General features: G+C 41.5%; 1 protein-coding gene across 3 annotated transcripts in view; it reads left to right on the forward strand.

Moving 5' to 3' along the window:
* The window catches only part of rapgef5a (Rap guanine nucleotide exchange factor (GEF) 5a), a 62,385-nt gene that overhangs the window by 32,630 nt on the left and 9,058 nt on the right, over positions 1–20,697 (forward strand). For all 3 annotated transcript variants that reach the window (XM_038724733.1, XM_038724734.1, XM_038724735.1), the window contains exons 9-14: positions 2,472–2,648; positions 9,458–9,603; positions 10,528–10,628; positions 14,183–14,261; positions 14,374–14,518; positions 20,542–20,633. In XM_038724733.1, coding sequence (XP_038580661.1) covers positions 2,472–2,648; positions 9,458–9,603; positions 10,528–10,628; positions 14,183–14,261; positions 14,374–14,518; positions 20,542–20,633 — 740 coding nt within the window. The remainder of the gene's footprint in view (positions 1–2,471; positions 2,649–9,457; positions 9,604–10,527; positions 10,629–14,182; positions 14,262–14,373; positions 14,519–20,541; positions 20,634–20,697) is intronic.

Consider the following 20,697-nt stretch of genomic DNA (forward strand, 5'->3'; position numbering starts at 1 on the left):
ATTACCTCAGGTAAAACGGACCGAAACTTGTCCACTGCACAATCAAACGTTTTGTTGCTAATAGCCAACTGGGGTGCAAAAAAGGCCATGGAGAAAAGAAAGAAAAGGTGCGTGAAGCTACCAGGGACCCATTATCCTCCAGTGCCAACATACTCCAGGACTGCAACCTACCTGGTATGTCCAGAAGTACAAGGTGCCAAGTGCTCAAAGACGTGGTCAAGGTCAGGAAGGCTGAAACACAACCCCCACTGAATAAGATTAACAAAGTTGAAGCGTCAAGATTCAGCAAAGAAATACCTGCAAACAGATTTTTAGGTTTTATGGACAGATGAAGTGAGAGTGACACTTGATGCACCAGATGGATGGGCCTGTTACTGGATCACTGATGGACACAGGGTACAACTTCGACTGAGGCACCAGCAAGGTGGTGAAGGGGTACTGGTATGGGCTGCTATCATTAGGGATGAGATAGTTGGACCTTTTTGAAGATGGACTGAAACTCAGCTCCCAAACCTACTGCCAGTTTCTGGAAGATACTTTCTTCAAGCATTTCACCTGGCTTGTGACCCTGTAATACCAAAAAATGACTCCCTCATCACGGGTTGCTTATGTCTATGACTTCTAGAGTGCAAACAGGAGTAATTTTCCTCTCTCATATATTAGTTGATTCTAGTATTTGGATCATTATGGAGGTATGAAGTGGTCTCTTTGTCAGCCACATATCAAGTTTTACAGTTGTTCTGCTGACAACAAGTATATTGAAAACACGTTTGTAGCTCATTAAGATGTGGTAGCAGATGCTTTGTGGCTGTACCTGCATATGACAATGATGATCACTCCGAGCTACAAATACATATACTAGTTGTGCTGTAAATGCAAGGGCGTAGAATTTGGTAGGGACAGTAGGGACATGTGCCTACCAATATCCACCAACTACTGAATTGTTGAAGCTCCTAAACTACTGAAGCAATAATTTAGATCGTAAACAGTCAACAGCTCTTGTTCACTGCTACGTCCAATGTGTTATTATGTTTAAAAAGATTATGTCCTTCCCCCCTCATATACCTCACAGTGGTTTGGTCCACTACAGATTGTAGTGTAACATGAGTACTAGTTCATTTGACATAATTAAAGGGGACCGATAAACCACACACTGTTACAAAATGTCAAGGAAGACACAAGAAAGTCGTAGAGTTGTGGTCCTCAATGTACAGAGTAGACCATTTTTATATGGTTTTAAAAAAAACAAAGTAAATATTTTGCTAATTCATCTCCACAGTAGCTTATCTGGACTGTAGTCCATTTATGCTACTGTAAGGTTTAGCTGTCATAGATGTCAAAAACAAGTGATCAAAGAAAAATAAAAGATACAATGGGAGAGAGAAGGAGACAGCCACACAATACAAATACAAACAGCCAGACAGATTTATCTTGGTATGTTCTGTGTCTAGGACAAGAAGATGAAAACCAGTTAACAGGAAGCACCAAGGAACAGGGGGCCGTGGCTCTGATATAATGTCTGTACATGGCTATTCTACTAGATAAGAGTTATCGTTGGGGGAGTTTTCCCAGTAAACAAAATGAAGCGTGGAAGTATGTCATGTCCTGTGTGTGCGCGTGTGCGCGCGTCTCTGCTAGAGCATGGCACCGTGAGATAGTTGAGCTCACAGGAAGGGTTTACCAACTCTGAGCCAAATGAAATGCCCCTCTCACCCTCTTCCAAGGAAAATAAACAGACCAGGCTGCTGGTGATAACCATCCTACTAGCAGCACCCTAAGGAGCACATACGTCATGTTTTCTGTCTTCTGGTCTACCCGAGAACAAATCGAGTCTCCGGGATCTTGCTGCTCTTGTAATTGAATATCTTCTCTATATATCTATAAAGAATTTTTGTGTTTATTTTTCTGCCTTTCTCAGTCTTTCTTTCTTTCTCTTTTTAAGACATCACTGTTAGATATATATATTTATACACTTTCTCTGTCCGTCTACTTCACTTGGGCTACCAGGATGGTTAAGACAAGTCCCAACTATAGAGGGGAGGAGACAGACAGACACCACACACACACACCCAGCACACACTATTCCCACACAGACGCACACTCCCGCCCACCTACAGTATACTACTAATCACACTCACTCACTCTTTCTCCACTAGATCCACTGACACAGAGCAGTCAGAAGGAGACAAAGAGGGAAGTGCAACAGATAAAGTGAATTACAGACTGTAATAGATAAAAAGAATAAGGGACAGACAGAACCAGGATTACCATTTCATCTCATTCTCCTCACATGGACATAAAGAGGAAACTTGTCATTGCATGTTCCAGGATTGCATCTAAACTACTTTCATTCTCTCTTGGACCAAAACACTGAACTTTCCTGACCTCCATCCCAGAACCACTTTTTGACATTTTCCACCATGTCTTGGGACTGCGGGTTGAGATATGTGTTCATGCCTCCTGTGTTGCAGCTGGGCGGGGTATGTGCACTGCGGGGTGACAGCGGAGGCAGCGTTGGAGGAATGGGGACATGCGGCCGTGAGGATCTGACCAGCCGCCTGGGGCTGGAGGCCGTTCAGCGGCTGGCCAAGGACGGCTGTCGGCTGCTACAGAACCACAACTACCGGCTGCCCGACAGAAACCAGGCGGTGAGTGCGGAGTGTGATAATGGCACTTACATTTTGAAATGTCATTAATGTCATACAGTTATCTTCAATGCTGATAGGCCTGATGATGTTGTCCTGCAACCTCGCTGGTCAATCGCCATGTAATCTGCAGAGAGAGCTGTGGTTATATGGTTAGTATGAGTAGAGAGTAATGGACGTCATCATGTGGTAAATGTTGTCATTAGTGTCGTCTTTTAAGCACACACACAGACACACACACACTCTTCAGGTGTGAGTTACTCATGGATTCAGGTGAGGGAACTTGTGAGTAATTCCTCATCAGGACCGTACTGATTTGTGTTGATGTCAATCTAAAACGCAGACGCAAAGTGCCTATTCATTTTCACATGAGGACACATCTCTGCCCCAACAAGAACCCACACACACACATGCAAACTGAAGTTATCATTAGAGATGCATAGAGCTTTGCTTCATTCAGATCACCTCAGATTAAACAACCACCAGTTCTCTATCTCGTCTAATGTGGGTGTTAATGATGGCTTAGTGCAATGTGATCTCCTTTTACAGTCTGTCAAGTAGTGTGTGTGTGTGTGTGTGTGTGTGTGTGTGTGTGTTTTCTGGCTAGAGCAGATAATCATTTGTGGGAGGGAGTGTGTGTGTGTGTGTTCTTCATGCACTGCTGGTGCTGTGGCAGGCTGAGTCAGTGAGTGTGTGTATAATGAGTGGGGTGTTAGTGAAGCGTTGTACTGTATAATCCGGCTCTACAGTACACCTGAGGGCAGGAAACGAAGCAAATGCAGTCTGATTTAACTGCACTTCGTGATATGTTTGTGAAACCTACAGTGTCTTCAGAGTCTGACCGAAGACCAGCATGGAGGATTTTCCAAAGTGCATATGATTTCACTTTCACTCCTTATATACAAAAGTCAAAACATATAACTGCATTACTGCTGTATGAAACTGCAGAATCATATTTATGTAGTGTTTTTGAAGCATGAATTCAGAGAGAGAACTAGATTTGTCTGTACACAATCCATACCTACATGAACCTTTTACTTAAATATCAAAGTATCATTTAAAGTCTGCTCACTGAAGTTAGATGGGTATAAACTTTATCAGGATAAGACTGTTCCTTTAAAGTATGAATATTTGTTTTTAATTTAAGGTTTCTCTCTAAACCTCATGATAATCAGTGAACCTACATTTTATTCACTGCTGAATCATTATGGTTTGTGAGTAAATGTCTGTGTTGTCTTGTGTTGTTTAGTTTTCCATTTTAAAATGCAGTTGTACCACCAGCAGATTATCTGCAGATTTTGTTTCTTTCTGATCCATGTAACTTTAGATACTAGTCCAGATAATTAAGTTTCCGACATACATGTTGCTGAATTACAGGAGAATGTCCATGAAATGATGCACAAGAAATTGTGTTGACTTTTGTTTGACTATAGACACAATATAGTTTCAAAGAACAAGCAGATAAATATTATAATATGCCATAGACTGAGGAAATATTTTCTTCGACTTCAAATCGACTTAAGAGAGATTTGAGGGAAACATCTGGAATAATGTTGAAGAATTAATGATCCTTCGGCACACACATGCCCATTCTGTTGCTTGGTAAACACAGTGTGCTATTTTTCAGGTCAGACAAAATAGAAACTAATGTCAAGCTTATCATGCAGGACTTATAGCATATTTGCAGATATCAATACAATGAACATTATGGAATAATATCACCACTGCGTCACTGCTGTGGAAGCAGTGAAATCCTTAAATGACATAGAGGAGGGAGCGGAGGAGAATCATTGGCAGATGTGTATCAAAGACGCACATCAGAAAATTGCTCCATTCTCCTTTATATTATTTATTTAGACCATATGGATACAAATAGTATCCATCCATGTTAGATTGTCTTATATTTTAAAAATCATCAGCCATTTTGGTACCAGTTGTTACATTAAAGTGTAAAATAAACCAAATGATTTATGTAGGTTTAGGGACTAAATAAGGATCTCTTAGTCTTCTCAAAGCAGATAGGAAGCACATATTGATATATAATTATTTCTAAGAGTGCATAGAGATGAATGTTTTTCAGTAATGCACCACAAATATATAGAGAATATGTGTAAATGCTTTGATTATCATTTTTAGCCAGCTCATTGTCCAGCTCAGACTGCAAAACGTGGTAGAAACCAAAACCAAGCAAACCGCTCAATTCATTACAAAGACACTCTCCTTTTACTGGGTTGTCATGGTGATGTATATATTTTTTTTTTATTTCCTTTTTTTCTGTGACAGACGAGCTCTGACAAACTGGTGTGGGCTGTTTCCATAGTGATTTAAATCATGTGTCAGTACAGCATGTTGGGTGCATCTCTGCCTTCTAGTTTTAGATTCAGCCATCAGAGTCTACTAGAGGTCAACCTGCACATGGGATTACTCAAGGCCACAGCATGCATGACACACATGCAGGCTTTTTTGGCAGGTTGTGTTACTCTCTAATAGTTGTGTAACACTATGTGTTTGCGCATGTATGTGTGCTTCTGACCTAGAAGCATTGTGTTTTCATTTTCTTATCCATTATTTTCAGGAATCAGGCCTGGAGCTATCACAACACAGATATGGCTTGGTCACTATCAGCACAGACAACATACACACACACATACACACAGGAACAGGAAGGGAACAAAGAGTACTTCCTTTAGGCTCTCCATAAGGCCCACCTTTCCTATATCCAATTTGTCATATTGTGTGTGTGAGAGAGAGAGAGAGAGAGAGAGAGAGAGAGAGAGGAGACGAGCTTTTGTCACAGAAGTCCTGATTTCATAACAGGCCAAAGATGTTTTTCGTGCATGTGTGTATGCAGTTTATGACTCCATTGGTGCAGCAAGTACAATGGCCTCTGGTCTTTATTTTCTCTTACCAAATCTCAAACCTCTAGAGCAGAAAGTGTGACCATTCAAAGACAGAGAGAGACTTGACTTGAGTGCAATAAAGGAGAGGAAACATAAAAACTGCAGAGGGGAGACTGTGGAGGAAAGGGTGGAGATTAGGTGGAAGTACAGATGGTTGAATTCAAGGAAGGGATGGGAAGAAATGGAAGGAAAGAGACTGACACACCTACTAGCTGAGAACAAGTGTCCATCCTGAGAGTTGACTTCACAGACACAGTTATGGAGGTTTGTATATACCTTTTTGTGACTGTTCCAGTTTTGTCATAAAGCAGTTTGGAATTGGAAAATTTTGTCTTTTAAAGGTTCTGTCCATCATAACTGCCCAGAAATGTCCTAGGCAACAACTGACTGCCTTTGATCAGTGTTCAACGATTACAGGGTATATTACATAACTGTCAATTTCATTTTATTTGTTTTGTCTGTGAAACCAAAGTCTGACATTACCATTGTTGGCTGTGACTAAAGAAACTAATCAATCAAATAATCAATTCTTTCAGGATTTGATTGATCAAGATGTATTGGAAATGTCCCTTTTACATTTAAGAACATCCACTTCATCATTCTGTCTCTTTCTCTCAGTGCTTCTTGTATTTCTCACTTTTCCTCACACTCCTCCATGTCTCTCACTTTCCGCCTTGGTCTCTTGTCTTTCATCTTGCTTTCTTTTCTTTCTGTTCTCTACTTCTGTTTCTGTATTACATAACTTTCTGACCCCTCCTCTCCACAGAGTTCAAGTGCGTACTTTGTATATTTCCCCTCTTCATGGCTTGCATTCTTTCTCAGGCTAAATTAATGTTGTTTTTGTAAGCAGCTGTTTGCAAACCTTACAGATTATTTGTGTGCGTGAGTGAGTGGATGTGTGTGCATGCAAAGTTACATATGCATAGTGGGAATGTTGTAAGTTTAGCTTCTGTTTTGGTGCATTTTCTGGGAGCTTTTTGATCTTCTGTGTGTGTGTGTGTGTGTGTGTGTGTGTGTGTGTGTGTGTGTGTGTAGCCATGCTCTGTTCTTGGCTCCGAGTTGTTTTTCTTGGCGTCTGTTTAAAGAGTGTGAGTGTGTTATCGGAAAGATCAACAGCTACTGCTTCAGGAACATAGCACAACATTTTCTTCTCCTTTTTGTTTTTATAGTACTTACTTTAGAATTGGTTACATAATCTCTTTCTCTCTCTTTTTCACAGTATTTCTGGGGGCACTTTTCCTTTATTAAATGGCTATTTGCAAGAGAGACGGGAAAGGTCAGAAGAAATTAAGTGGGAGACTTGTGATAGAGCACCCCTGGTTCATATTTGAACCCTGAATGATGTGCTCTAATGGCATGTCCCCTTTAGACCACTTACCCACCAAACATCATCACATGTGCACTGCTGGGTGCGGTCTGGGTGCCAGGCCAAATTGTAATTAATGGCCTGCAGTGTCAGATCTCTTTACATCAGCCGTCACTACCTTATTTATCAGCCGTATGCATCTCTGTGTTGCTAAACCTTGAGAACATTTAATTTCAGCATGTTGCGAAATGAAATGGCAATGATTCTTTGAAAGTACACATTGTCCGCAGGTGGGTTCACTTTCAAGAGCTGGTAGTGTTTTGTGTGCTTTAACCCATGACATGTATATTACAGTGAAAATCAAGAAGGGTTTGTATACCTCAGTGTCTGGGTATTTCATTTGTGTGCAACATGGAAACCTGTCTTACTGGACTCCAGACAGATCCAGAAGAGACAACGGCTTAGTAGTAATACAGTGTTATTCTACATTGAAATGATAGAGTGCTGTTAAATACTGGTGTCATTAGATTGGATAGGAGGACTAAGCAATAAATTTTGAAGATATTTAAAAAATGAAGCTCCATTTCATCTTAGCGAAGAGTCCCAAACAAGACATTGTGCTGTGTTGAACACCTCCAGTTTTGTTTTTTTAAGTGCTCAGCCATGATACAAGTGCCGCTACTGGGTGTGTAACCAGAGTCTCTGCAGTGGTGGGCAAGAGTTTTTATCTTTTTTTTTTAACCTGTAAACTACCTCTACAATGAATCATTATAAGGTGTCGAAAAAAATTTAAATGTTCTGTGGTGGAGTTGCAAGTAACATCATTATTATCATTTAACGGTAATGTTGACATGGACAGTTATCATGGAACTTAAAGCTTGACTTGTGAAGTCAGTTTTTATTTGTAAAACCACAAATCACAAATTTGCCTAAAAGGGATGTTCAACTTGTGCAGCACAGGGCGCACCCTCTATCCCTCAAGAAACCTTCAGAAAGTAAAATTTTATAAAGTACTTCAGTACTTTATTTTATTTAACTATATTTCAAAAACTGTAGATTTAAGTTGTTAAATAAGAGTGAATTAGTTTTTAGGAGAGAAAGTGACACACACAAACCAACACACCTGTAGGATATGAGTCATCAGGGCGCACACACACACAATCACACAAAGCACTTTGGGCATATTGTTTTGTCTGACCCAAGTCAGACCCGACCTGCTGTTTCTCAGGATCAGACAACTTCTTTCATCAGGCCATTGCAGAGACGTGTATGTGTTTGGGGGGGGTATTTGTTACAGAGGTATTTGTGACTGTATAAGTAGACTTTAGGCTCCAGGATGTCTAACATGAAATCAAGGTTCTAAATGGTATCACATTTATTGATTACTGTGCTGTGGCTCTTTGTATGAACCTCAGGACCACAGACCTTTTTTCAAGCTTCAGCTGATGTTTTTTCAATAAAACAAAAGCTATCATCCATGTGGTATGATGTAATTGTGGCATATAAATGTGGATAGACAACTAAATACAAGTATGTGCAGTGTATAAATGCGTGTGCCCTGCATAGAGAGCTCTCTGTGACAGTTGTGATTGCTGCTCGATCCCTATGACTGCGACAGAAAGTGCAGTGAGCAGCTGGAGGAGAGACATTGCCTCTTTATCTCTACTCCTACTCCTGTCCTCTGCCTTTGATCTCCCTCTCCTCTCCTCAGGCTGTTTCTTTTTGTGCTCTTTTGTCCATCTGGAACTCTGTTCCTGTTTCACTGCCACTGCAGGTGTGCGTGTGTGCTGGAGTCACAGATCAAGTTGCTGTTCCTTTTTAGGAGCAGGAGATCATTTCAAGTGTCAGCCTCCATTCCTAGATGTCCCCATTGTTATTTATTACACAATGCTATTTCTTCTGAAGGCAGGAATTGCATTCCTCTGAAATGGTTGCAACATATAATCTGTGTCTGCATGTGTGGATTGGTGAGCGTATGTGTGTGTGTGCTGCATTTTGCTTTTAACCTTTTAATCTTAAGTGAAAGGGTCTGATACTGGATTTTTGTTGTCGATAAAATTATCAATATATGAGATTTATTCAAATATCTGAGAACGATGATATTCACTTTTAAACATTAGCACGTTACATAAGACATTTTTCGTTGTAATCTCTTAAACTTGGTCAATAAAAATAAATAAATTTGTGACCAAGATTTTAGGTGGATGTAAATGACACTTGTCAATGCTGTCGAGTGGACAAAGAAATTCTACTGTAAATTACCTCAAACATATCTTTGGCATTTCTGTGCTGTAATTTCTTACTTGTCGGACGCCTGATATGTCAGTCAGCCTTTACAGGTTACACCGGTATTTTGTTCTCTTCCTTGGTATGTAAAGCTTATATGAGGGCTGACTGGGTTTTCAGTTACAGTAGGCCTACACACAATGAGTATACAAATAATGTAGACAGATGCATCAGATTAATTCTATTGCCGGTTGAGGCTGAAAGTGTCTGTGTGTTCTCCAGTGTCTTCACTTCTTTAAATTGCCTTCTGACAGTTTTGTCCTTGCCTCACTCTGTGACACATTGTCCCTCTGTTTTCTCTCTCTCCTTTTCTCTCTCAGGAGGCGTTGGGGAGGGTTTGTCTGAAGGAGAGAGGACGGGACGTGTTGGTGTTGCGGAGAGTGACATCATCAGTGACGTCACCATCGGACCGGCCCTCACCCACATCGTCAGGGGGCGGGTCCAGAGAGGAGGACTGTGACAAGAGGTCAGTCCCTCCTCCTACATAATAAGAGCCCTCCAAACCGACAGTGGCAACAAAAAGCTTAATCATAGTACTCCTCCCTCTCGTTTTCAGTTTTCTACTTTGCCATCTCAGGTTACAACAAAACACACTCTTGCACGTACATGCAAAATATCAGTAGTGCTGGTAACACAGTGTGTATGTGACTCTGTGTTTGATTGTCAAAGATAATGTATGCTTTAGCTTCTGGCGCAAATGGAGAGAATAGAATGGCCTTTGTTTCCAGCTGAAAGAGCAACAAAGATGACACCAAAACTGGTTTACTTCCTTCTACATGTCAGCGTATGCTGTTACAATCATATCCTATATTCTTAAAGTCGGTTTCTATGTTATTGTGTGTATTTAAGCCAGTCTGAGCCAAGACCTAAGGCACAATGCAGGGAGTGTCAGTGACAGGCAGGTTAAGTGGGTGTGTGTGATTGTGTGTGTATACAGCGCTCAGGATCTTCAGTAGCAATCAGTTCCCTCTGAATGCTACTTAAGGAGCTGTCAGAGAGAGGATTTTAATCTCTGAAGCTTAGCTAACAGGAGCAGATGGCAAGGCAACCCAAAGGAGAGCACCCTTCCAGGGTATGCAAAGCTTAGATGAGGGCTGAACCTCCGCAAGTGTTTAGATATGAGGATGACCACCGAGCTAGCTACGCTGGCCGAGGCGGAGGAGGACATAGATGATGAAGATGATGAGGTGGACAGTGATGAGGACAGCAGTCATGAAGAACATGGTAGAAGATCAGAAATCTGTGCATTTGATGTTCCCCATTTTCGCTTCATCGATGACGATGATGTGGAGGAGAATAAGGATGTAGAGAGGGAGGAAGGATGGAGGGATGGACGTGGTCATACTTGTTGCTCGTTCTCTAGTGAGGAAGACTGTTGCGACTCTTACAGGTATGTGGTGGTGTCGGGGACGCCTCTCAAGATCTTGGAGCATCTGCTAAGTGATCTGCGGTTGGACGACCAAAGAGGGGCACCAGAGAGCAGGGAGAGCGGTAAGTTTGTCGACACATACGCACACACACACATCTGAGAGAGGGCATTCATACGCACAATGTGGCTGTATCTCCTTACACTGATAGAAATGTATAGATAGAAAGACTCAGAGTGAAAAAAGTTAGTGGAAAATTTGTCATATAAATAAATCAATTGAAATGTTTGTTTCTGCTGTTTGACCAAAGATATGTTTAAAACTCCCCACCCTCTGATTCCAAGGAATTTTACCTTCAGTGCCACACAACAAGTTACAACACAGCCCAACCTGGACCTTCCTCTGTCATTTTCCCCCAAGTTAGGGAGGCATGTGGGGGAGGTATGCACTCCCCCTCAATTATACTCTGTGGCTACATGAGTCAGTCAGCCCTCACACCACATCCAGGTGCGTGCGTGTATTCATTCAGCTAGCTTTACAGACATTTCCTGTAAATATAGAGGCACATTCAAGATGTTAAATGCTCTGTTGGGTTTGTGAAACAATTCCCTCAGGGAGCTGTAGGCATTTCTGCTGCAAACAAGTTCAGTGGTTTGTTACCCGTCATATTTCATTTTCTCAATCCTCAAGTCTGCAGTACAATATCGGGCGGCTCTTTGAGAGTGCAGCAGTTACAGTACTACTGTTTTACCTCAGGTCTTGTTTTGTTATTTGTTTATTGCTCCGCAGTGAGCACAAAGACCACATTAAAAATAGGGCTGTACCTAATGATTTTCATTTAGATTTATTTGGACTACTTTTGCACATAATCAGTGTATTGTTTGATAAATAAAATTTTAGAAAGTAATAAAAAAAAAAAGTGAACAATTGGCACCGTGAGGCAACCTGTGTTGCATGTCTCTCTCCCTAATTTGCAAATTTGAGAAGCCGGAACCAGAGAATATTTGGCATTTTTACTATTTATCAAGCTTAAATATCTCTTGACTGACTAATCCATAAATCAAAGTGCATGTGGATGTGAGCTGACTTAGGTTGTAATGGTGACTACAATATGTGCCCCCATTTATCTTAAAATATTGTTAGATAAGATCATCTTCCCTGCATAGATAAATAGACAGAAGCCTGTTAGTAAAAATATGAACACATTTCTTGTCATAGTCAGTTTTAATTCAGTACCACCGTGCCCACGTCCAGTAAAATAATACTTTCAACCACACAGGGATATCTGGGTCCCAACCTGTATTTTATAAAACCTGCTTTTTGTGCCGTTTTAAGACAAGGCGTCTTTATCTATCAACTCCTCAGCACCACCAGTTCCCAGCGGTCCACAGGGAGCCATCTCACTGAATTGCAGGAAGCAAACGAAGAAAGAGGGATGAATGTAGGAGAGAGAGTGAGAGAGAGAGAGAACTAAGATGGTCTTTGTGGAAGAAGGCTGCCTGATATTTATTCACTCAAAAGAGAAAAGTCAACCTTTTTTCTCAAGGCCCTGGTTGATTTTATTTTATTTTTTTGTGGGCACAGAGGGAGAGGCAAAAGCAGGGATGCAGATCAAGTGTATTTGCCTGTTTGGCTGTCTTTGTCTCTGTATCTTTGTATGTTTGTATGTGTGTGTGTGTGCATGTTTCCGTGTGTGTGTTGAATAAGCATGAAGGGTGAGCAGATTAGTGTATCAGTGTGTGTAAGTGTGCAGGCCTTCTGGGGTGGTGCTGAGCATCAATGTGTTGTTTTAGCGGGCTTAGCTGTGCAGCATGTTGAACAGGCTCGAACATGCTTCCACAGAGAGTGAGCGTGATTACCCCAACCACCCCTCCCCATGTACACATGAAAACACTAACAACAAAAATCACAGTATCAGGTTACTGCGATTAGTTCAGCACACACACAGTTTCTCCCTTTTTCCTTTCTCTCTCACAAGAGATAAAGTCCCCAAGGTCAGAACTGAATGAGTTATTCATCAGGGTGGGTGTGTGTGTGTGTGTGTGTGTGTGTGTGTGTGTGTGTGTGTGTGTGTGTGTGTGTGTGTGTGTGTGTGTGTGTGTCTTGCTGTGTCTATGAGTGTATGTGTTTGACTTTGTGCGTGCCAGCAGGCAAACGCAGAGGGCATATGTTGAAGATGAAAATGGATATTTATCATCACAGAGAGCTGAAAGAGGGCGAGCGTAGGAGGAGAGTCATAGCGGGGAGGAAATATAACTGCCGAGAAGGAGAAAATGAAAGCCGGGGGTGTATGGAAGGGGGGTGGATGAGTGAGAGCGGCAAACAAGACTGGTAGCTGGTCAAGGAGGAACTCTGCATCCACAGATGGGCTCAAAAGAGAAACAAGAAATGAATGTAAGAGATGAGGGTTTTGAAAAAGTGATAAGCTCAGTCAGAGCTGCCTAAAAATATTTCCCGAGAAAAGTTATGTTTTTATTTCTAAAGAGGAGACAGTTGATCAAATATTAATGCCGCGGCCTCTGCTCAGTCTTCTATAATTGATTTCTTTGCTCTCTGCCCGACAGAGCCATATTTGGGTCACACATTTTCCCCGGGAAAGAGTTTGACACCACACACACCATAGCTCCCTCACACCACCAACAATGGCTCATTACCCATCTGCCACTAGGGCTGTTTATACTCTGTTCTTACCCATTGAGCACCTGCTGAGTCACAAACACACACACACACACACACACACGCACTCTTTCCGTCTCACTTGCACATCAGAATTTTTTTAGTTTTTGAAGTAAATAATATGAGCCAATAGAAAGAAAACCCTGTATATATTTAGTGACTAAAAGGTTTGCTTTTTCTTAAAGCCCCTGAAAACTTGTTTTCAAATCCTAAATATTTATAACAGTACATGTCCATGACAAAATAAGCAGCAGTCATAGCTAATATTTAGGGGGAGGGCATCTTTAGGTATCATTTATTAAAACGTAAACACTAAAAATATACCATCAGCATCAGGACTGTGGTGTAGTTGGAAAATAATTAATTGGCAGTGGCTGGCAACGTAAGCAAGCAACCTTTAACCTCTGCAATCCCAAACTCATGCTTCAGCTAAATAGGCTGAATGTGTATACAATTATGCACAAGACATGAAGACTGTTTTGTTATGACGCAAGGGCACAGCCATAAAACATTGTATCACCTTTTAAGTTGATTTGTTTATTTATATGAAAGGGACAGTGCATATTAATGGTACACATTCTGCTAAATGCTCCACTATTTTCACCAGCTTGTTGCTTATTTTTTCTGCCTTTTGTAGCCTTTCATGAGTTTTTTGAGCTTTGTAACTGAAAACTGTTGCCTGTTGTGGACAAAAATTACATCATGAGTGTTGAAAGTAAACCCAAAACATTTGTGGGCCCCAAAAACAAAACAAGGCATCCCTTACACATCGTCACTGATCAAATTGTTGATGTAAAATTACTGATTATCACATTAAAGCTACATAGGGGCAAATGAAAAGGGACCGGAAGGATTATTCTTGAAGTTAAGTCTATTTGTAATGTGGCTGATCAGAGATGAAGTGAGGGACAGAGGAAGAAACTAAATTATACTTTTATGTGACAAGAACTTTATTCGGACCGCTTTGCCTCTGTAGTGACTGATGTGTTTCCTATGTTTCAGAAATGCTGCTGGATGACTTCCTGTTGACCTACCTGGTGTTCATGTCCACCAATGACCTCTGTCAGGCTCTACTGGGACAATATCCTTACTGGCAACCAAACACACAATCACAAACACACACACACACACACACACACACACACACACACACACACACACACATTCTCTGTTGTGTCCTTGACGGCTGTCACCTATAGCACTGCCCGCTGCCGGGGCCAGGAGGAGGGCAAAGACACCCTCTTCAGGAAGCGCAAGGTACTGCAGCTGGTCTCCCACTGGAGCAGGCTCTACAAGGACTTTCTCAAGGATGAGGAGCACGTCAGGAGCTTCATGAAGGTACGGCGCTACTCGCCTTCACCACCACATCTGATTTTTTCCTAACTTTCTTACTCTAAATCAGTGAAATACAAGAGACAAGGAGTTTGATCCTCGGGTGTCCTTTCACGCATTTCACTGAAGAACTGTAGAAGGCGTCTCTTTCATCTTCATTTATCTCTCCGCTTTTTCTTAAATGGGGTTTTTCGACAGGACATCAAAAACTTTTTGGAAAAAGACAGAGCGCTGAAAAGCGTGTGTGTGTGTCTTGCCTCATCTTTTTGTTTGTTGCATCTCCTGTTGAACTGAACTGTGTGTCAGCTTTCTTCCACAGGGAAACTCTGTTGATGTTTTCATCTCTTTCTGACAAAGCACTAAGAGAGAGACAAAAATACAGGAACTTTCATGATGTATCATGAGGAACGAGGAGTATTATTTATTATATAAAATTATAAACATCCATTATATCAAACAACAAATAACCATAAAAGTATCCAAAAGTATTTTGCTGCTTATTGTATTGTACAAGTTCATTATCTCCACAGGACAGTCATGAACATTGAAAACACAAACGTACTCATTCGTAGTATCACATTATTGTATTTCTCACGACAAATGCTGCCTGTATCCGCTGTGTTCCTGCTGTATTTTCACATGGTCGGCTGAATTGGATTTGAATACCCGTGAATGAAACGTGACGCGGAAAGACGCGCACACACAACACGATCACCCGCATGCCCATCCACACACTCATCAATCACTCGTCCCTCCGTAACCTGACGGCTCCAGAGCTCGATGCCAGGTTGCCGTGGAAACCAAAGTGCGAGGGTTTGCATGGGTTTAATCTCATATAGAGTGTGTAACCCAGGTGATAGTTGCCTAGTAACAGAGGAATGAGAGGGGAATTGGGATGAGAGACTATGGTGGGTCAATGACGGCGATAAGCAGGTGTGTGTGTGTGTTGTTTGTGTTACTGCCTCCTGAGCTTTCATGCTAATTCCCTGCCATGCACACACACTACAGTGTGTGCCTAGTCACCTGATGTTATACAAAGTACAGATTTGTCTGATATTTCTGTTTTTAAAATATATGTCGATATTTTCTGCTAAGCGGGCTGGGGAGGAGGGCGGTTTTAGCGGGCATGTTTTTACTACTTTTAGTAACTTAGCTTGTTTCTTATTTCACCGTTTTAATTATACTCCATTCTACATCTTAAGTATCACTCACTTATTGAATTCGCCTCCTTCAGTTCTCTTCCCACTCACAGACCTAACGTCTCCGCTGCAAACACATCAGCGTTCCCCGCTTCTTATGCCGTTTTTCCATTACCAGTACCAGCTCAGCTCAACTCACCTCGGTTTGACCGTGGTCCGTTTTCCATTGCAGATAATACCCAGAGATAGCACCCCTCAATCTAACCGGTCGTCATAGCGAACGCCACACACAACTGCCGCGACGTAACGTTCAATGCAACGCACACACAGCTGTCTCTTGATTTAAGTTAAAACGTTTCAACATTATTCAGAATGTAAAGAAAGATAAGACGGAGGTGATACGAAAAAAGCACCTGATAGCAGGTACAAGTACAACTTTTCCACAATGGAAAACCAAAAGAAGGCGAGTAGAGTTGAGGCGAGTCGAGCTGGTACCGTGCAGTGGAAAAGGTGCTTTACCGTCTCTCTCTGTCTGTCTATGTCCGCTTCAGTGACTTTCTCCATCAGTAGTAGGCTAGGCTATTTAAAGTCACCGAAAGGAAACAGAACTTGTCTTCTGGATTTTTCCTCCGTTGATTCCCTTCACAGCAGCAGCTGAGCTGCATGTTGAGGAGGCGTGTTGAAGACGTAGCCTATCAAAACAAAACCAACATGGTAGCTAACGAATAACATCTGACTGGTCGCTTTACCTGGTCCGCTCTCGTGAAATATCCACAGTGTCGTGACTTGTAACATAATCACTGTTTTTCTCTGATAAATGCAACCGTGTGTCACCTAACCTGGGCGGCCGCCGAAGTAAAAGTGTATGTGTGGGAAACACTGAATGAACCGTGCTTTTGTTTTTACAAGCCAGGTCTTTAACAGTGTCGATTAGTGATGTGCAGATCGATCCTAAAGTATCAATATTTCTGATACCAACGTTTCCTTCTCTAGGATCGATACTCATATAAAAGAATCTATATCTAAACACAGTAATCTGTAGTGAGTGTGTGTTTTTTTTTTTTTATTATAAGTATCTTACTGTCACCAGGATGGTCTAATTATAGGTTACTCGGTTGATAGGAACTACTTTTCCTTCTCCCTGTCAAAGTCATGCTTGCGCTGGCTCTGTGACGGAGCGTCTTTGAAGTGAGCCGCTGCAGCCCTTTACATTTCCCGCAATTGAATACTGTCTATGGCTGACTGTAAAAACAATCATGTCTGGCTGTATTTTAGCTGTGAAGGTAATAATGAGCTGTGTGTGCAAAGACAGTGAAATACTTTGGCAACACTGCAAACTTAGCTAAACATCTGCGATTAAGTCAAAATAATATGATGATGTTATGAAGCAGCAGTTCTGAGCAGGATATTTTCATTCTAATTAAAGAATATGAGTTATAGGATATTAAGTTTGATGTCTTGTCATTATGCAGCTATTATTTTGAATTGGTAAGGCTACAGCCTGCTCCTTATTTCTCTCATAAATACAGAAACGGGAGGGGGGAGGTCACATTAAACTAGAAATAAAATATGTAAAAAGTATTCGTATCTGTATCGGCAATACCAGCCTGGGTATTACTTGGTATTGGATCGGATAGGAATTAAGTGGTATCGCACATCACTAGTGTCGATCAGCACTGTGGCAAAACGGAAACGGTGGTGCCTTTAACACCCTACTGTGTACGCAAGCGCACTGCATTTTCTTGCCTTTCTAACGCCGTTGTGTTTACAAACTTGTGGCAGCTGATTGGATAACACCTCAGACACGCCCTCCAAACGGGAGAAAACATACCTCGAAGCCCGTTGCAGAATGTTGCGCAACGTTGCAAGGAAACATGTTGTTCAATCAGAAAACGTTGCAAACTGGTGCAAAACGTTTTGAGATTGAACTCGCCCCAAGTCTGTCATTTGTCGTTTCCACGATCCTCGCTTGAATCAGAAGTTGTTCTGCTCCGCCATCTAGCAGGCCGTCCCAAAGCTCTTATTTGCGCTCTGAGGAGCAAGGATCGAGGAGCGATCTCTGAGGAGCTATGAGCGAGGATACACCAGTGCATCCTTCGCGGAAGTCTTTTACTGACCGACACGCCCCCTTAATGGGTAGTCGTTATATTGATTGGACGCTGCAGCTGATCGGACTGATCTGATACATTACAACAGACAACATTAAACTAAACTAAAAAGTGTATCGCTGCAAAGTCTTATATTTAAGTTGTTTTATGATTCACTGTCTTGTTAAAATCTGTGTTCATTGTAGGTCTGAACAACAAAAGCCCCGCACACAACTTTAATTATTTATTAGAAAGATCCTGTTTTTAAATTTCTCCCATCAACTTTTATTATGGAGACAATTAAAGTGAGACAGTCTGTCTGCAAGAAACATGTTTTACATAATTTATCGTCCTTTCTATTCACGTGTTTAGTTGAAATAGACAACAGTAAAACATAGTAAACATGTAAGGAGTCGGACAAGTCATTAAAGTGCACCAAAGTATCTAATGAAGCGAGCAAAGCATCTGATGAAAGCAGCCAGTGTGTGAATGAAAGCACTGCTGCGCTAAAAAACAAAAAAGCGTCAGATTGATATGATGGAAGGCAGTGATTGATCGATGACGAGTGATGTAAAATGCGCACACAAGTAGTATTAAAGGATATCAGTAGAGGAAATAAATGGAAAGCCAAAAACTGAGCGTCACCTTTGATAGAAGTTACTTCATTTCAATTTCCCTGAAACATTTAGGCTAATAAATCCCAAGACATCATGATCATATTCTGGGTTATTCAATAATGGATTTACAATCAGAATCAACAAATATAAATGCAGATAATATCAGCATTGTGCCAGTAGAAATTATCCTGTGCCTTTGAGCAGGACATAAGCTATGAGTAACCTATAATTTCATGTGCAGGTGTTTGTTAAACAGGTAACAGAATCATGCTGCTCTGCACTGATAACTGTGAGACTTCATTAGTAACCGACACAAACTCCATCAAAAGTCTCTACAGCTGACTTACAGCTGATCCATCAGTGATCAGCTGCCACCATCATCAGAAACGGACGTCACTTTACGTGACGCTTCGGAGGAAAGGACATCTCATGTCTCTAAAAACATAATTCCTTGTTCCTTCTCTCCTGGCTTGAAAAGACACAAGGGAGGGAAACGTGGATGCAATTAAGAGACTTGAGAAACATTCTTCATCTTCCGCTTCTTCTTCTGCTGCTTCTTGTGCTTCTTTGGGTTTGTATGGCGGTTGGCATCTAAAATGTTGCATTACCGCCACCTACTGAATGAAATAGTTTTCCCAGTGTATTTACAGTGACCACCCTAAAGGACTCCTATTCAATGCATTGTCCGTTCTATGTCTCAGACTCTGAAATAGTGTAAATCCTTCCCTCAGTGTAGTGTCAATTTCTTCTCCTGATATGTCCACAGTGTCCAAGAATCTCCTTGCCGCATCCAACACCATCTTGATCCTTTCTGACTTGCTCACAGTTAACCACCATAAATGCCAGAAATCGCTTCTTGTCGATGCATATATTCTGATCATCTTCCTTCTTTTTCGGGTCCTGTTCCTTTTGCACTGTTGCTCGTTCCTGCTTTCTTTCCAGTCTCTTGGTAGCTTTGGCATATGTTAGACCATCTTCTGCTCAGATTTTACTCACTTTTATTTGTTTTAATTTTTCCGGAAACTGCGCAGACCCCGCACGGTGATTCCCTGCACAGTGAATGCATTTTACTTGTTCCTCTTCACACTCCCCTCTTCCACAGTTGTTCTTCCCACATCTCCTGTCTCCTCTACATAATGCTGCTACATGTCCATACTCCTGACAACAGAAGCGCCTTAATGGAGCTCTTTCATAAGGCCTTACCCTGTAACACATGTATTCTAAATATAACCTCTCTGGCAAATCTCCCACAAAAGTCAAACACACGGAATTACTTTGCTCCCATTCTCCTTGATGGAATCTTGTCAGTCTTCTCGCCTCACTAACACCTTCAATGCCCCGAAACTCCACATCTTCCACTGACAGCGGTATGCCTTATTACTCCTTTCTTTTTGTATTCTGCCCCGAGTGGGAAGCATCTCACACTGCTGTAATCATACATCTTAATCCTCAAAGCTTGCTCTCTCTGACGCCTTGACATACAGTCAATGGTAACCATCCCACTCATTGTTATCTTGATGGACCGAACATCTCCGAGTTTATCTCCAATGAATCTTCCAACCTGGTGCGAATCCTTGAAGATCCCATCCGTTCTTGTCACTGTTATCATACCAACTTGATGGCTCTCATCAGTTCTTCTTGATTGGCTGCCATCACTTGAGACACTATCCTTCTTCCTTTTCCTATTCATAACTCCTCTTGTGTCTTCTTCGTTCTCCACACTCTCCTCTGACTCCATTTTTTCCCCCACTTCCCCTGCCACGTGTCTCCCTCCATCTTGTTGAGAGTAACTCAGCATCAAACTATATCGGTATAAACGGTATTGTCTAATTTCATATCTCTTTTGAAATTATATCGGTATATATTATATAAACTGTATATATTATATACCGATATACCGCCCAGCCCTACTATGCAGCATAATTTGTACTTGATTATACTTTTTTAGCGATTATAATTCTGACATGCTGAGATTTATGTGCTATCCTACAGCTGTGTGTAGACTGTAGAAGTCTGAGAACATTCAAACACCAAAGACTAAGACATTCAAATCTTGTTCCTGCAACTAGTTACCAGCATTTCTGATGGGCCAGATAAAACAACTATTTTCCCATCAGTCAACAACCTGTAATTGTGGGTGTGATGTCATAGATCTTGGTTTTCTTCTCTTTCCCTCTCTCTGTCAGACCCTGTACAGGTGTGTTTTAGAAGATCTGTATGAGTTCCCCACTCTGGAGAAAGACCTGAAGGAGTTTCAGAAACTTCTGCGCCGCAGACAGTAAGTGTGTTTGTCTGCTGCATAGGGACTTTGTTCTATTAAATATGACTGTCTGTGTGTTTGA

This window comes from Micropterus salmoides, unplaced genomic scaffold (genome assembly GCF_014851395.1).
Source record: "Micropterus salmoides isolate LMB-PRFRI ecotype aquatic unplaced genomic scaffold, ASM1485139v1 Ms_hic_scaffold_17, whole genome shotgun sequence".
Classification (NCBI taxonomy): domain Eukaryota; kingdom Metazoa; phylum Chordata; class Actinopteri; order Centrarchiformes; family Centrarchidae; genus Micropterus; species Micropterus salmoides.